Source organism: the organism of the source record quoted next, unplaced genomic scaffold, assembly GCF_019419815.1.
Source record: "Pyrus x bretschneideri cultivar Hongxiangsu unplaced genomic scaffold, Pyrus_bretschneideri_v1 Contig2, whole genome shotgun sequence".
Lineage (NCBI taxonomy): Eukaryota > Viridiplantae > Streptophyta > Magnoliopsida > Rosales > Rosaceae > Pyrus > Pyrus x bretschneideri.
In genome coordinates, this window is record NW_025999501.1 from 4,901,278 (window position 1) to 4,918,221 (window position 16,944).

Sequence of the window (16,944 nt, forward strand, 5' to 3'; positions counted from 1 at the left end):
TTAAATTCAAAAATAATTTTTAAGTTTTAGGCTTTAAAAACTTGTTTCGTAAGACTATTTTAAAAAACTGAACTAAAAAATATATTTTATTTTCTAAACCATAAAAAATGAGTTTTTAAACTTAAATTCAATCCTTTCATTTCTCTCACTCCTCCCCACTCACTCCAAATCTCTCTCTCTCTCTCTCCTCGTTTTTTTGCATTTCTCGTCTCTCTTTCAATATGTTGTCTTCATTCTCACGGTTCTTTCTCTCAATCCTCTTCCTCTCTATCTCGTCTGATCCTCTCTCTTCTTTCTCTTTCCTTCAATCATATCTTACTTTCTTTCCTCCTCTTTCCTCTTTCACCTTCTCCTGCGATCCTCTCTTTTTAGATCTCTTTATCTAGTTTAAGTCATAAAATTTAAAAATTTTAAATCAAGTTTTTGAGTCTTAGAGAAAATTGTTTTCAAGAAATGTTCTGAGAAATGATAAAAATTTTCAAGCAGGATACCAAACAAGTCCTTAATTTTTCAAAAATTGTGAAAGCGTACGTGTCACTTAGTTACTTCTTCATCTTAGTCCTAGTGCAAGTGTGGCTTCCGCATCAAATTATAAATAGATCTCTAACTTGTCAAGACATCAATTTACCAAAAGACTAGACAATCAATCAAACAAACAAAAGACATGAATTGAAATGATTTCAAACCATCGATGCAATGTTTGTGACTAATTTTGAAAATTACTTGAAACCTAAAAAGTCTAAAACGTAGTTGGCCCTACTTTTAACAATCACCATATCTCCTTCACCACTCTTCTACATCCCTAATTTTTCCTATGTATCTTCTATGCGTAAAACTAAACAGAAAGCACATTAAATATTACCATCAAAGAAACAGAAAGCGCGTTAACGTTGACTTTTTTTTTTTTTTAATCAAAGTGACAATAAAAACTGGAACAAGAAAAGTTGTGGTTCCGTCAAATCAAGTATACATAAGCCACCCCTTCATGACTGCTTACAACCTCACCAATGCGGTAAACATTCCTATCCTCCTCAAGTATCCTCTGGGATGCCTCCGGACTCGCAACAAGAACCATTCCAATTCCCATGTTAAAAGTCCGTCTCATCTCAGCCTCTTCTACTCTTCCGGCCTTCTGGATCCATTTGAAAATACATGGGACTTCCCATGAGTCTTTATAAATGTCCGCTCCTAGGCCTTTCGGGAACACTCGAGGTATATTTTCTGTGAAACCACCCCCTGTGATATGAGCTACTCCTTTCACACCTCCCTTGCTTATTAGGTCAAGGACCTGCATGTATTGGTGTAAAGCAATAGTAAGTTAACAAAGAGTTCAATGATGGGAGCATTTGCACTTCGATTTTCAGCAGCTAGTTATTTAGTTACACACAAACATGTATCTGCATAGTATAATAATGGGTTTGATCGATGTTGACCCTACCTGCTTAACATATATCACAGTCGGGACCATCAAAGCTTCGCCAAATGTAATACCTTCTCCACCAGGCAGTTGGTCCTTGAGAGAAGCCCCAGCATCAGCCAGAACCTGTAACAATATGAATGCAACAGTAGTAAGGTAGGACTATTTTGTAATGAGTCAGCGAGTCAACCGACCGGCCAGCGAGACAAAATTTAATCGCATACTGCAAGCTACTTGCCATAGACTACAATAGTGTCGTTGCTAACAAAAACTGAAAGTTAATTTTTTTTTTTTTTTTTTTCTAATTTGTAATAGGCTGAAGCACCAACCTTCTCACAAGAGAGAAACCATTGGAATGAACCCCACTGGACGGCAGGCCAATGATGACATCTCCGGGAACAATGTTTTTCCCATCAATGATCGAATCCTTTTTCACAGCTCCAACAGCAGAGCCACCCAGGTCATACTCCCCGTCTTTGTAAAAGCCCGGCATCTCTGCAGTCTAAAAACGTCCGCAGTTATCAGCAAGACGTGTATACCTTATAAAAAAGTTTGTATAAATTAAGGATTGCAAACATTAAGATTTATTCTTCATGTTCGGAAGGATTTAATCTCCAGCTCAAAGAGTCACAGGGCAATTAATGGCGCAATTCAAAAAGACTAGTTAGTTACGAATACCTCTCCGCCCGAAAGTTTACAGCTGCAGCCGGATTGTTGGCAACCATCGCGAATACCTTGTATAACCTAAACGACAGTGCAGAGGAAGAAACTTGGAATAAGCGATAGTGCAGTTAGTGGGCATACACACTGTCTGTGAACTGTACCTTAACAGCGATGTCGACATCAAGGCGGCCTGTAGCAAAGTAATCCTGGAAAGGCTTCGCCCCACAAGTAACGATATCATTGACATTCATGGCAACCTGAGAGTCGAACGGACGAACAAAGGAACAAACAAACGAAGATATAATGATTATAGTCGAGATATTGCAAAAGCAATTATCAATTGAAAACAATATGTATATTAGAAACAGGTGGTAGATTACCAAATCAATGCCAATGGTATCATGAATTCCAGTCTCAAATGCAAGCTTAAGTTTAGTTCCAACGCCATCTGTCCCGTGAACAAGGCATATATCATCTGTTCAACATCATCACCATACAATTAAAATTACAAACAGCATACGAATAAAAATCAAACATTAATTAATTAGTTAATTATATACATTGATTAATCATACTTACCGCCAAGTATCTCATCGTGGACAATGCCCCCCAAAGGATCCAATTTCAGGAGCCATGGCTTTAATTTTATCAACAAGCGCCGTTCCAGCATCTATATCTACACCAGCATCCTTGTACGTCAGGCCTCCTCCTCCGGCGGCCTCCTGCTCCGGAGAAAAGACGCGCCTGCTCTGCGAAATTTTTCCAGCTGATGATGATGATGATGAAGACAGAGAGATAAACCCAACTGACGATGGCGGCAGTCTACGTAGATGGGCTCCGGAGTAAGAGGATCTTAGCCAAGATGTTTGGGAGGCGCTGATCATGCCGTTGGCAGCCATTGTAAATTTGTAAGAGGGAGGACGACGATTGTCTGGGACGGAGGGAGCAGAGGTCGCACTCTCCTGATATCACACGAATGACAAACGCTAATAATACACTCCTAAAGTGACTAAATTGAGTTGGACTCGCTAGTCCCATCCGTAGGGGCGCCGACACGACACAAACTAACTTTTCGATTTTCGGGTGGGATCGTCCGAATAAAAATGCGGCAAATCCAATTTCTTTTGTAATATTTTATGCACATTTGACAACAACCGTCCAAACAAATATAATTGAATAAATACTCAATTCTTTTTTGTCCCTTTCCTTATGCTTTTATGATTGATACTTCTCTCATTAGGTTAAATAATAAAGAATATTACATTAGACGGTAGTTCTCACTTTATTACTTTCAAATATTATAAATTGGCACTTTGATACCTATAGTTTTATTCGTCTCACTTTCATACTTAAAGTTACGATTTGTTTCTAAAATCATAATTTTGTTGGTTTAGTTATTAAGTCCTTCATTAAACAATGACATGGCAAGCCTTTGGCCCCACCAAAAATTTAAAATTAGTCAAAAATCAAAACCATTTTTTATTACTAAAGAAACATAAATATTGAAAAGTTAAAAAATAAAATACAACAAAAAAACATGCTCTCTATCACTCCCATCTCCACCCGTGTAACCTCCTGCACATCGTTGACTATCAAATGTAATCCTGGATTGATGATTGTTTATGCAAGGGTTAAACTTTAGTGAATGTGAATATTTCATTATTTACGATTAGTTACATTTATCATTTAAGATGAGGAATGAGTTGAAATTCGACCTTAGACCTAACTTGGTGAAAACGAAAAAAGGTGGACATCATCTATGTAACCAAGTAGGCTTGAGCAGGGCGATCCTCCTTTTACACCCAAGTTTGAAGCTCCCTCTTAATCGTTTAGAATTTAGAGTGGGGGAATAATCCATCACAAGGGTTCAACAATGAAAATTTTGTGACCGATGAAATCACTTGTGCACATTAGACCAGAACATTACGCATTAAAAATGCAAATGAGAATTGTTACCAAATAGAAGAAGAAGAAGATGCAAACCTGAACAAAGATATACGAAGAGATCCGGACCTCTGGAGTTTGAAGCGTCGATCATCAAAAAAGTTGTCTGTTTCAAACAAATAATTGATGATCAATACTAATTTTAATACATAATCAGGCATAACATACCAGCCCTCGCCCTAAACGCGTAATATGACAATGATCAAAGCAACCACATGGTGTAAATCGGATAAGTGTATGGTTAACTAGGTGATGATATAGTCTTAAAGAATAATGTTCATCATCCATGACACAAAACACTTCCAACCACATTCTGTCATCAACGGAATCTACTGCAACTTGTACTTGGTAAAATTTAACCTCATCGGCATCAACTGCCTCCAACATCAGTTCATAATAACGTTGATAATAATATCCCGGGGAACACCACAACTCTTTCCTCATGCGCCGGCAGGTTGCCTTCAACACGCTCGAAATCTGCAGTTGGGCATTCTAGAAGAGAATGCCAAACCATTAGATGTAAACATTTAAGCCATTAGTTTGCAAAACCATTAATAAAGTCTCTAAATCTTAAGCTACAAAAATAATGGCCATTATATTCTTACAAGCGATATTCTAATCGAAGTTACACTAATGCCCTACGCATAACGGCGGTTAGTTTTAATACACGTACATGAGATTCAGATATTGATGATATGAGTTTATGCATACCTTAAGTAGGTTAGGAGGTCATGACCGGACTTCATAAACCATTGAATTCATTAGTAATGAACCATTGAATTCATAAACAGAGAATATCCGTTTAGTCAGCTCCGCAATGGAGGCTATTGAGTGTATGACCGGACTTCTGAAGTATGCGTATTCCGATCCGCCTTACTCTAGCCCGGGTAAATCATGGTCCTACACGTATCTTTGCCATAGAAGTTTCATAATGGGAATTGTTCAATTTCTTAATCTTCATTTGAAGATCGTCCGTACAAAATATCATTCAAATCAGAGATTGTTAAGTCACCCAAATGTATCAAATAAATCAACAGTGTATGTACCAAGTTACGTATTCATGATAAACAACTGATTGAATTGATAGGCACAATATTCACAATAGGCTAACCATAATAATTGATTCGAATTCCCCTTTGGCAGAGGTCGAACCTAAGACCTCTCACTTATAAGTGAAATTGGCAGAGGTCGAACCTAAGACCTCTCACTTATAAGTGAAATGGAATACCATAGGATTGTAAAATTGGCTAAACTAATACATTTATATGACTAAACGGTGTCCGATTCAAAATCTATGAGGCCGGGTGGCGTGACGCACGTAGTTCTCCCCTGAACAAGCAATGTTTATGTTCAGTAGGTAGCTACATAACAATGAGATTGAAAATGAGAAAGGCTTTCCTTTATGTTTCTATGATTCTTGTGTGTTAAGATTGTTGGACAAAGACTAGTCCAAATTGCTTGAGTAAGAGAATTCCTTACCAATACCAAATGCCAACACGTTTGGAGAAACGTGCATTCGGTACGTTAGACGTTTTTGCTTAATTTCAAAATCCGAGATAGAACGCAACAGATCTTGAATTTTCCTATGCGAAAAGTTAGCCTAATGCGATTGAAAACATCATTGGTGACATTATGCACAAGTAAATAAATACCTAAAATGTCCGACACATGTTCAATGCTGTGTTACATAAATTTGAACTGCACTCTTCAATCGGAAGCAAATATTTACAGGATTAAAATCATCAAGGAATCACGCCATTCGGTATCATGAAAAGAATGCCAGTAACGTTACGCACTTTTTGAAACACGAAGCTGCGTTGGAAGTACACAAAGTACTAAATACAAGAAGCAAATCCTGCTTTTCCCGGCAGCAGAGACAAATTAGATAAACTTTGATATAACTTCACACGATGTCCAGAAGGCTTTCGTGGCAACCCTTATGATCACAGGGTTTTGGTATATCCTGTAAATAACGAAAAGAGAGGGTCAAATAAGAGAATTCAAATTAAGACCGAGACAACGATTTCTGTATAAAGTTACACAAGTAAAAAGTTCGGTAAGTAAACAAATCGTTTGAGCATGAGAGTAATCCGCAACATGCTGCATGATGAAGGTGAGAAATTCCAAAACCATCAGATTAGGTGAGAATGGGTTGAAGTAAGAGTAACCTACCCAATGGCAGTTGCCCCCCACGATGCTACATTATAGATAACTTTACTTCCATCCCATGCCTTCCGAAGCTTTCCCTTCTTCGTTTTCACTGAGAATGTTTTGCAAAGGGCTACACAAGAAATAGGATATGTAAGATTCCATTTGTAAAATGCGGACACCAAATCTAATCAAATAAAGCACAAAATGCATATGGCACTACCTGATTTGAAGCTAGAGTTTTTTTATTCTGCTTAAATTTAAGAAGTAATTTAAAAACAGATATTAGACTCACCTTCCTGAAGTTGATTAGGGGTCAATTCCTGCAAATCAAACAGCAACCAATTCAAAAGAGTGGATACCTCTAACCAATCCAATTTGGCATATGAAACATGCCCAATTGACAAAAAAGAGGCTACATATGCACAATTTAAAAATCTGCCTGAATACTGTTTTGACAATCATAGAACGAAGATATTGACATGTCAATTCGACAAGTTAAAAATTCTGACACTAGTGCTAAAGCGTGATGGTTCATTACTAATGAATTCAATGGTTTGACCTCCTAACCTACTTGCATTGATCCACACGGTCAATGATATGTGGAAATACTAGCAGCAATAAAAGATGGAAACTACAAATGCAGTGACAGCCAAATCTCTTAGGTATGTCATGTCATTAGGTTATATATCGCACACCAACCTACTTTATAAAAGACTACTAGATGGACTAAAAAGAAAAGTTCCACAAACTGTCAATAAGCAAGCTATTCTGTATGGTACTCCTAAGAGAAAAAAACCATTCTTTTAAAGGATGATGATGAGCTTTAAAGCAAAAGCAAGAGATCCATATCCACCTCACAGAGATGAGAATTTTAAGATGAAAATGATAGGAGTAATCAGAAAGGATCAATTTAAAAGACTACTTGGTATAAACAGATTGTGAGTGGAACCAATTAAGTGCAAATAACAAGAAGCTACGCCTACGGCTATGTATTAGCAACACATATGTAAAGCCAGAATAATGCTAAGATGTCTTATGTGTGATGAGAATAAAAATGTAAAAATCTACATAGAGAAACATTGGGAGTGGCATCTCAGAGTGATAACTCATAAGACAAAAGAAACTGGCTACCGCATAGATGCACCCTAACAAAAAGGAAGAATAGTTGAAGTAAATGTAAAAGATCAAAAGGCCAACCAAGACTAACATGGATCAAGTAATAACAAAGTTAAGAACATACTGCATGCCCAAGTATCGGCCATACAGGTCAATGCCAAATACTAGACTAGGATGAAACTAGGACCAACAGTGGGACCAAAATTTTCAATTAGCATTATGCATGTTTAACCCTAGCATATCCACAAAGCAGGATAAATAATCAATCCCCGTGTTTCTTTTTCTTCATTCTCTTTGTAAAAACTAAGATGGATATACTATTCCGCTAGACAGTCATATAGGTTGAATTTTCTCAGTATGTCAATCATAGTGTTTTTTTTGGGCAGTGCGTGAATCATAGTTCCGATAGTATAAAATCAAATGAAGTAGCTGGGCAGAGTTTGAAGATACCTTAGTCTGTTTAAGGGACAATAGGTATGCAGCCATAAAGCACGCAATACCCTCTACTATATCTTCTTGCCTAACAAGAACATAATCTTCTTCACCAGAGTTGCTATCCTCATCTTCCCATAGATCATTCTCACTAACCAGATCCCAAGAATTACCTTCTTCTGCTGCCATACAATTAACAGTTTAGCATGTACACCATATAGAGAACTCGATCTCCAAAATGCAACTATCTTTGGATGCATACCAGGTATATTTTGGGAAGCTGATGCTTGTGCACTTTCTAGCTTTTGGAGGAAGTCGGGGCATTCAACTCTCGATTTAAGAAGGTCGCATAACTGCATCAAGATGCAAAATGTGTCTGCTTCAGAATATGTAAAGTTTGCATAATAAAGAGTAACCGTCCCCCTTATTGGGAAAAAAAAAAATCAATAGCAAAAGCAAAATTAATGATACAAGGTTTCAGAATGGACTAGACAACTTTTGCGGACCACACCAATTTCTTCAGTGAAGATATCATAACACACAAAAAGATTGGATCAAGGACTCAGACGTCCGCTGCATCATGCCAGATTATGTATCGTTTGGCACATTTATTGTTTACAGAACTAATCAAAGCAATTAAGTCGTTCATGAAAAGCTACATCCTTTGACCTTATACGAAATAACTGTCCACACCGACACCGTTATCAAACTCGACAATCGCCAGTAACCATAGTAATCAAGTCCGAAGCTTGCAATTAACTCAAAATTAACTACAGATTGTACCAGAAGCAGCTCGATTGCCAATTTTATTCAATATTTATGCCAATTTTCAAAATCAACTGAATCTCAATTTCACACTCCAAACTAATTTGTTAAATTTCAAGCTATATATATACAATTTATCCCCAAAACCCCAAATTTCAACCCAAATCAATTCCCAAAACCTCCCAATTCCCACACAAAATCCTAAATTCATCAAAATCATCAACAATCCATACCTCATCGGCCTCGCAATCAGCCCGTGAACTAGTCGATCCCCGGCCCTGTCGGCGCTCGTCGTCAACGGCCGAACCACGAGAACTGTTATCGTCATCGTCTTCTTCGCCATCATCTCCACCATCCTCCTCGTCAGCACCCCCAGTTGTACCGAGCGACTCGAGCGCTCTCTGGCACTGCTCGAGCACCGCCTGCAGAGTCTTCCTCTTCACGCGGAGCTGATCCTTCTGCGAATCCACTCTCCTCAATTTCGCGTCGGCCGAGGGTTTCGAGCCGGAGACGACCTCGACCTCCATGGCTGCAAGCTTCGTAATAATTAAGATCCTGCGGCAGTTCTTCGATCGCTGACGAGGTCGGAAGGAAGAAGATATGGGAGTTTGGATCCGAAGATATTGTCGGGGTCGGCAGTTGCTGTTGCAAATTGCAATGCAACAACATGCGATTGATTAAAAGATTAAGGGGTTTTGTATTTTGTTTTCTTCTGGTGTTTTTCTGTCTTTTAAAATAGTTTATTATATATATATATATTTTTTTTGTGGGATATGGTTTTCGAAGAGGAAGGGGGATACAATTTTGTATTACATATATATACCAATACGCGACGTACTTTAATAATAAAAAAATAATTTACATGAATTTTTATTCTCTCTAATATCAGAAAATCAGAAAAGTACTTTGGTAGAAACAAAGCAGATCCTCTCCTAATGCGGACATTACGAATTTTACAAACCAAATAATATCAGCTGCTCGCTTAAAATAGTACGGCTGAGATCAGTCTTCTTCTTTAACTTTCTCATCTCTCTTTCTCCTCAACATCCTTACCTTCTTTTCGACAAAGCAGTACCGAATAGAAAGAAAGAAGAAAAAAATGGGAGGGGTTGAAGGTCGGGGAAATATGCAGTGGGAATTGGGTCGGGGAAAGTGAGTGATGGTAGGAGAATTGGATCCTCTCGGATCTCCTCACTGGGATCTCCGAGATCAATTAATACAAATTGTTCGTCAAAAATCGTTTAGCTACAATTTTTTTGTTTTTTATATCTTCAACAGTAAAGCAACCTCGTTTTGCATGAAAAATATAAAAAAGAAAAAACTGTGGCCACACGATTTTTTATAAACATTTTTTATTAATTGATCCGCTGGATCTCTAGAAAGAATCTAATTCCGATGGTAGGGAGGTCCACAGGATCCGAATGGTTCAAATATGGAGAGGATATGTTCCTATAGTGGTGTATAGGTAAATTTTTTAATTTACGTATATTTTTATTTTATTATTATAATATATTTTTGTTACCGTAACAATATATCCGTAAATTCATGACATGTAGAATCATTCATGAGGAGGAGGACTAATGCTAAAGGCTGCGTTTGGTTCCGTGGAAGGGAATACATCCCACTCACACGAAATGACGGAATGGTTCATTTGTTTTATCAAATAATATTTATTTTCCGGAGGTTTATGTTTGTCAAGTTACATGTCCTTGATGAGGTGAGCTGGAATATCGTTGGTGATTAAAATATTGTAAAGTTGTATTTGGACACCTAATCAAATGTTTGGCAAATCTTGCTCAACCACAAGCTGGTGGTGTAGACTAAACTTGTATGAGTTTAAATAAAATTTCCACATATGCATTGCTTGTACCTGACAAGAAGGCTTCATCAAATACTTCCACATTTGCCCGAAGACCTTATGCGACCATTTCTCTAGTTCTACATGCTCAAGGACGAGTGTTGCAGTCAATATTATTATAGGAATGTGATTGTGTGAACTAGATGTAGGAGTCCTATAGGATTTAGAAGATTTTTTTCTTGTATGATTTGTATTATCTGGAGAGCAAGAAAAGTTCATCATGATTAGTATAAATAAAAGCAAGACCAAAGGGAAATCAATCAAGTTAAACAATTGAACCCATTCTCTCATCTCTCTATGCCGTCCCTTTCTTTTCCTTCACCAAAGTATATATTATTTACTATAGCAACACGGAATTTAAATTTTCTCATTTTGGCCTTACACACTAGACCAAAAAACGAAGTGTGATACTAATAAAATAAGAATCGAACTCCTACAATTGGTCGAAAAATCTAAGTATTATAAGAGTGATTCTTATTTTGGAGTTCAATATATTGACGTATGAGTGTGATATTTATACAATAAATAATAAGAGAGAAAAAGAAAATAGGTAGTCAATCATAAAAAATAAAAAAAAATAAAAAGTAGATGGGTCCTCATTTAATATATAAAATCTCGAATCAAACTCACATCAGTGTGATAATAATGCAACACAAATCAGAAATACGGTATCTAATTCTCATATATAAATATCACACTCACTTTAACAAGTGTAAAAGACCTAAAAGGCAAAAATGCAACTTAGACTAGTGCACTGAATTAAATTCTCCATTTCCCCATAAAAGTACAATTACGAAATGTTTCCTCGGGCCACTGCATTCTCAACGTTTTTGGGTTCATCGTAATGAAGGAACTTTACTTGAGGCAATGGAATGGACTTGCATGGTTTATACCAAACCGGATCCCCTTCGGACCCAAAGAAATTGAGTTTAAGAATCAAATAATTCGGACCATTAAAATTTGATCTAACAATTATAATTATTATCACTTTAGAGGGTCTCTTGTTTGTAGTCGTTGAATCAAATTTCAATGGCTTTGATTATTTGATGAGTAGGCTCAGTTCTCTTGAGTTTGTAGGGGATCCGGTTCCGTTTACACCTAATCCCAATAAATTTTGGTAGTTTTTTTGGTAACAACAATTTTGGTAGTTCATTTCTTACTTCCCCTTTAAGAGAGAGGTTACGCAAACTCTTTCAAAAGTGACTATTTTTTAATTCTATGTCACTTCATGTTTCTTACACAGTATTTTAAAATGTTAGCACAAAAATCAATGCAAATTATTGTAGGAGTTTGAGACCCTCTTGTTCCACATTGGGCAACAGTATTTTTTCACTAGCCTTTATTTAGGCTTATTCCTTATTCTTAATAATTAGAACTTGGACCATTTGGAAATGAATTGAAGGCTTAGGCCTTATGGTTGTGTGGATTAGGCTTGAATATAATATAGCCTAAATACAATTAATATTATTTAATCAAGACAGGGCACTTGGGGCCTTGGAATTTAAAATTAATTAGATTCATTAATTTTAAATTTTCGGATTAAGTTTTTTAATTAATTTATTAATTAAAAATATTTTGATCAAAAGACACAGCTATTAGAAAGAGTTGTGTACTTTCAAATACACTAAACAGGTATTTGAAAGGGTGTGAAATAGCCTATATATTTCCAATCACAGTATCCAAGTGAGATTATCTTTTCTTCCTCTTTTTCTTCCGTACGAAATTTCTAGAGAGTAAGCACACAAAGCAAATTCGTTAGAATTCTAGAATTCAGTGCGGGTTGTAGAATTAGGTAGTTGAATCCTGATCGAGCAGACGTTGTAGAACCACAAGCACAAGAGTGGGACGAAAATACTGTTCAAAGGACATAGCTTTTATGCTAGCCTCTATCTTATGTGATCAAGTTAGTATCATTAATATTCTTATATTAGTTTCTGTATTTATTGTATAATTTCATTCTACACATCAAGTATTTTTGGTTAATAAAATATTAGAATTTCAAGTTCTGTTTATTTCTGTTATTTTTTGTCTATTTCTGAATTGTTCTCCAACAATTATGAGGTGACAAGAGTCCTAATTTGAAAAGTCTTGTAAGCATTTCTCTCCTCTATAAATATAGAATCCATTTGCTACTGTTTCATCATCCAATAGTTTTCAATTCTGTCGCAAAACTTGTTGAGTCAATCTTAATGGGGTTCCTCCTATCCAGATTCTTTGTTTTTCTCACTTTCTCTATATATCTCTTACTAATGAGAGCTCAAATGTTGCATGCAGCTCTCAATGGTGGGAAGTCATGTTGCTGCCTTACCTGTACCACCACCTCAACTTTACTGGAACTCCGTCCTTCCAAACACACCAATGCCGAAATCTCTCAGCCAACTCGTCCAGCCCGGTTAGTACATATATTTGCCGTTTGCACAAATTTTCATTTTCGCTCTTGCAACATTTTTAATTTTGTTGCAACTTCGTCATGTTAATTCAATTTTGTTCAACTTTAGCATGTAAAGCAAATTGGTATGTATTTCCATTCTTTTTCGCGCACACCTTTTCGTTTGAAAATTTCATTTCATTTTTTTCTGGTTTTTCTTAAAAAGAGCTTAGGGTAAAGTTTGAAAAATGTTTGACTCCCTGCTGAGTGCTGGTTGCTGCATATCTAACTTGTTTTTGATTTATGATGCGAAAATTTCCGCAGACTTCATTAGTGTTGGCAAAAGGGGAGTTATCCTTACAACCAAGTTCAAAAGGAAGAGAACTGGGTTTATTCAAAAGATGCAGATGAGAACGCTCTTAAATACTTAAAAGGTGCAGATGAGAACGCTCCGTTTAGATACACAAATGGTGCATATGGGAATCCTCCATTTAAATACTCAAAGGATGCATCTGAAAATGTAACCCGAACAATTTTCTTCTTGGAGAAGTCCTTCATCTTGGCACGACAATGAATTACCTCTTAGCAGGAAATTCTTCAAGTACCATAGGCCCGACCCAGGCCCAGTGCGGGCAGGGCGACCGTCCGGGACCCAAAAAAATTGGGGGCACCAAAATTATTAGGATGATATATTTATATATGTTTTTATAAGAGTATAAATTTATAAAATTTGGTTTAGTGACAAAGAAATTTAACTAGAACTGGTGATTTTGTTGTTTAAAATGAATGAGGATGTCTTAGGTTCAAAACACCATGTGTGCTTATTTACATTCTAATTTTTACAAATTTCTTTTCATAACAGTATAAATTTATAAAATTTGGCTAAATGATCAAGAAGTTTAATTAGAAGCAATGATTTTTGTTGGTTAAAATTAACGAGAGGTTCTAAATTCGAAATGCTATGTGAATGTTTATTTTTTTCAATTTTTACAAATATTTGTTTGGTTGTTAATTTATTTACTAGCTAGTAGCTATATGGGTTGCTATTTTTAAATATCCGTTCCAATTCAAGTCTAATCTTCAGCAAAGAGTAATGAGTAGACTAAATTTTTAGACCAAATTTGCAAATAATATTACGTGTCATCAAAAGGTTTAATTTAGTGTTCATTCATTACTTATACATATCCTTAAAGACTCAAAAACATTAATTTTTTTTTTAGTCTTATATTGACGAGGTTAGTAAATAAGAAAAAAATAACTCACGATTTATACAAAAACACTTTAAAAGTTCAAATGGAAAACAAAACTCATAATCTATCTACTTGAAAGCCCGAAGTTTTTTAGTTTCCTTCTCTTGATACAAAATAAATTAATTATTCCGTGTTTCTAAATTATTGAGTTTGAAGTTTTTTTTTCTAAATATAATTTTATCGATGTCTTACATGTGAAAACAAATATTTTTTTATATGAAATGAGAGCACATTTTTTTACGTCGCCCCAGGTCTCAAAAATCTCTGGACCGGCCTACTACCTTTCTTGTCCCCCAAATTTGTAGAGTTAATCCTTTTCAGCTCAAGCAAACTGCTAGAAATTCTCAACAAGTTCTCAGTGAAATCGGAGTTTGAGGCAGCGGATATGATAAACAATACTATTCAAGATTGTGAACTTCAAGGCGCGAGAAATGAAGCAAAACAGTGTGCCACCTTGTTAGAGTCGATGATTGACTTTGCCACCTCCACGTTGGGAAAAAATGCTCTGGCAATCGTGACGGAGGTGGACAAAAAAGGATCTGACCTGATATAGAAGTACATTATAACAACTCCTGGAGTGAAAGAGCTGGCAGGCAAAAAAATTATAGTGTGCCATAAGATGAGCTATTCGTATGCCGTCTTCTATTGCCATGCAATTGAAAAAAAAGGGCTTATATGGTGCCGCTGCAAGGAACTGATGGGATGAGAGCTAAAGCAGTAGTAGACTGCCATGAAGACACATCTGAATGGAACCCTAATCATTATGCCTTCAAAGAGCTCAAAGTTGAGCCAGGAACCGTTCCCATCTACCATTTTCTTAAAGTCGAGGATGTCATTTGGGTTCCAAACCAAAAACCTACTTGAGTTGAATCCATCGATCGGTTCTTGTACCTGATCCATCACTCAGCCCGTAAAAGCTACTAGGCCTTTATATGTCCTCTAGTAATAAAAGTAATTCAACAAGATGGTCAGTTAGTTGTTCATATATGAGACTACTTACTGTCGTAACACACGCACACGCACAGTTATTCACTAGGAACGCAAAATTCCTCTTATAAAGACACCAAAGGAAACAGTAGTAGAGTTGAAATAAATCGATCGTGAGAAAATTAAGATTTTCAATAAGCAAGGGACTGTGATAAGAGGAAGTCTAGAGGACCTTTGAAATACTAAGACCTTCTAACAATATTCTTAAGAGTTCCAGATTTCATAATTTGGAAATTAATGGACCATTAGTAACACCAACCCCTTGGTGTATAATTATAAACAAACACTTAAAAGATTCATTTGGAGAAAGAAAAAAAAAATCCAATTATAACTGTATATATAGTCTTTGTATAAAAAATAAAAAAGCATAGGCATGTTTCTATTCATGCTGGTTTGGAACTTTTGTAGGTGTGGTTTGGACAATATTGTGTAAAACCAAAACTACTTTCCCCACAACTCGCAAAAGTTTACTACAAAATCAGCTTAGTGCCTTGCTCTAGAGGAGAGAAAATTAGGTGAATTCCGAAGTTATTATTGTTAAAAGACTGAAATAGTGAATTACAATAAACAGAATCATTTATGTGCACTTGGGAAGAAAATGGTAGGTGGTTTAGGCACGTCGCGGGCCAATTTTTGTATGTGTGGCCAAGGAATGTGCTAGTGTTAAGAAGTCATTTGTAAATCTTATGTTTATTTCTTTGTAACGATCACGTCGCGTGCTGAAAACACCACCCAACTTCCTATGGAAGACACAGCTGCAGTACTTGATCATTCTTAACATTCCGATTCTCCCACAATCTTATGGAGCTGGAGGAGGAGGAGGAGACATGCAGTGGGACAAGGTCTCTCACATAAAAAACATCCAAATTTTAATTAATGGTAAGTCTTATGTTTATCACTCCCCAATTTGGATAAGTGTGTAAAAGGAGATATTGATAATTGATCATAATGTACTTGTGTGCACTCCCCAATTTGGAGTCTCTTTTTGAATGATGATGCTCGGACTTCTTTACGTGCCAATTGATTACAAATTTACAACCACGAGCAGAAAGGGGGCACTCATGGCAATGGCTTCTGCTAGATGAAAGGATTCATTTATTATTTCTAAGACTAATTTCACGTTACACCCTTTTGATTTGGGTTCCAGATTTTTTTCCTTCGTATCTCCCTCCCCTCCAGTGCCCTTCTTCCATCCACAACCATTCATAATATTTCCAAACTCATTCGATGGTCAAGATTATGCTACATCATCAACCCTCCCCCCACAAGGTGTAAAATGTAGTTAACATCGAATCAATATATATCATCAATGTTTATTTGTTGTGTTGTTGATATTAAATTAGTAAGTTATTGATATTATTGTAAATGATATTTTTCTTTACAGTATTAGAAGAGATCCTAAATTCGGACGTAGGTTTTTGTTTGTAAAAAAAGGCACACAGTGGATTTTGCATCAAAGCATGCGGTTTTACCGCTCATCAGGGCTTTTGGACTTAGTGGTGTGGGCAATTGCCAAAATCAGCGCAAACATTTATTTGTCTTTCAAAGTTGCGCACTGGCGCCTCTAATTTGGAGTCACTTTTCCAACTCACAAGTGACAATGACACAAACGCACCAACATATTTATAGTTAAAAGAGCTTTAACAATTTCTTTTTCTATCTTAAATATAATGTTATGCGATGATATAACACAATCTAATAAGGAACTAATATTTTTTTAGATCTTTATCACCAATGGTTTATGAAACTATCAAACTCATCATTTTGGTATTTCACTTTTAAAATCAATGAATGTCATCTTTCCCTGATATTTACTACCGTAGATTAACAAACTGATCTACTTTAGTAAATGTCTACTTTGGTAAGTGTCAGAGACGGCATCGATTGATTTTGAAAGTAAGAGACCAAAATGATGAGTTTGATTAATCTGAGGGACCATTAGTGATAAAAACCCTATTTTTTCCCTCAAAAAATAAGTAACTAATATGGATGC

General features: G+C 36.3%; 1 protein-coding gene and 2 pseudogenes across 2 annotated transcripts; 1 reads left to right on the forward strand and 2 right to left on the reverse strand.

The window, feature by feature from the left end:
* Positions 1–783: 783 nt before the first annotated feature.
* Positions 784–3,138, reverse strand: LOC103962799 (annotated as a pseudogene).
* Positions 3,139–5,649: 2,511 nt separating this feature from the next.
* On the reverse strand, positions 5,650–9,208 carry LOC103962825. 2 transcript variants are annotated; one of them, XM_009375598.3, is made up of 6 exons: positions 8,722–9,208; positions 7,986–8,076; positions 7,742–7,905; positions 6,468–6,495; positions 6,197–6,305; positions 5,650–5,987 (listed from the first exon to the last, which is right to left on the reverse strand). In XM_009375598.3, the coding sequence occupies exons 1-6, from the start codon at positions 9,013–9,015 to the stop codon at positions 5,906–5,908; spliced, it is 768 nt and encodes a 255-aa protein (XP_009373873.2). In that variant the 5' UTR covers positions 9,016–9,208; the 3' UTR covers positions 5,650–5,905. The 2 variants fall into 2 exon arrangements, with proteins under 2 accessions (XP_009373873.2, XP_009373880.2); XM_009375605.3 differs by having other exon boundaries at positions 7,742–7,902; positions 8,722–9,204.
* Positions 9,209–12,626: 3,418 nt separating this feature from the next.
* LOC103934553 lies at positions 12,627–14,828 on the forward strand (annotated as a pseudogene).
* The last annotated feature ends 2,116 nt before the right edge of the window (positions 14,829–16,944 follow it).

Excerpts from the sequence above, each read along its gene's own strand:
- LOC103962825 (XM_009375598.3), bottom strand. The coding sequence starts at position 9,015 with ATGGAGGTCGAGGTCGTCTCCGGCTCGAAACCCTCGGCCGACGCGAAA. Across the intron at positions 6,496-7,741 it reads TGTCCCTTAAACAGACTAAG|GAATTGACCCCTAATCAACT; the intron begins GTATCTTCAAAC and ends TTTGATTTGCAG. Across the intron at positions 6,306-6,467 it reads CCCTAATCAACTTCAGGAAG|CCCTTTGCAAAACATTCTCA; the intron begins GTGAGTCTAATA and ends TTTCTTGTGTAG.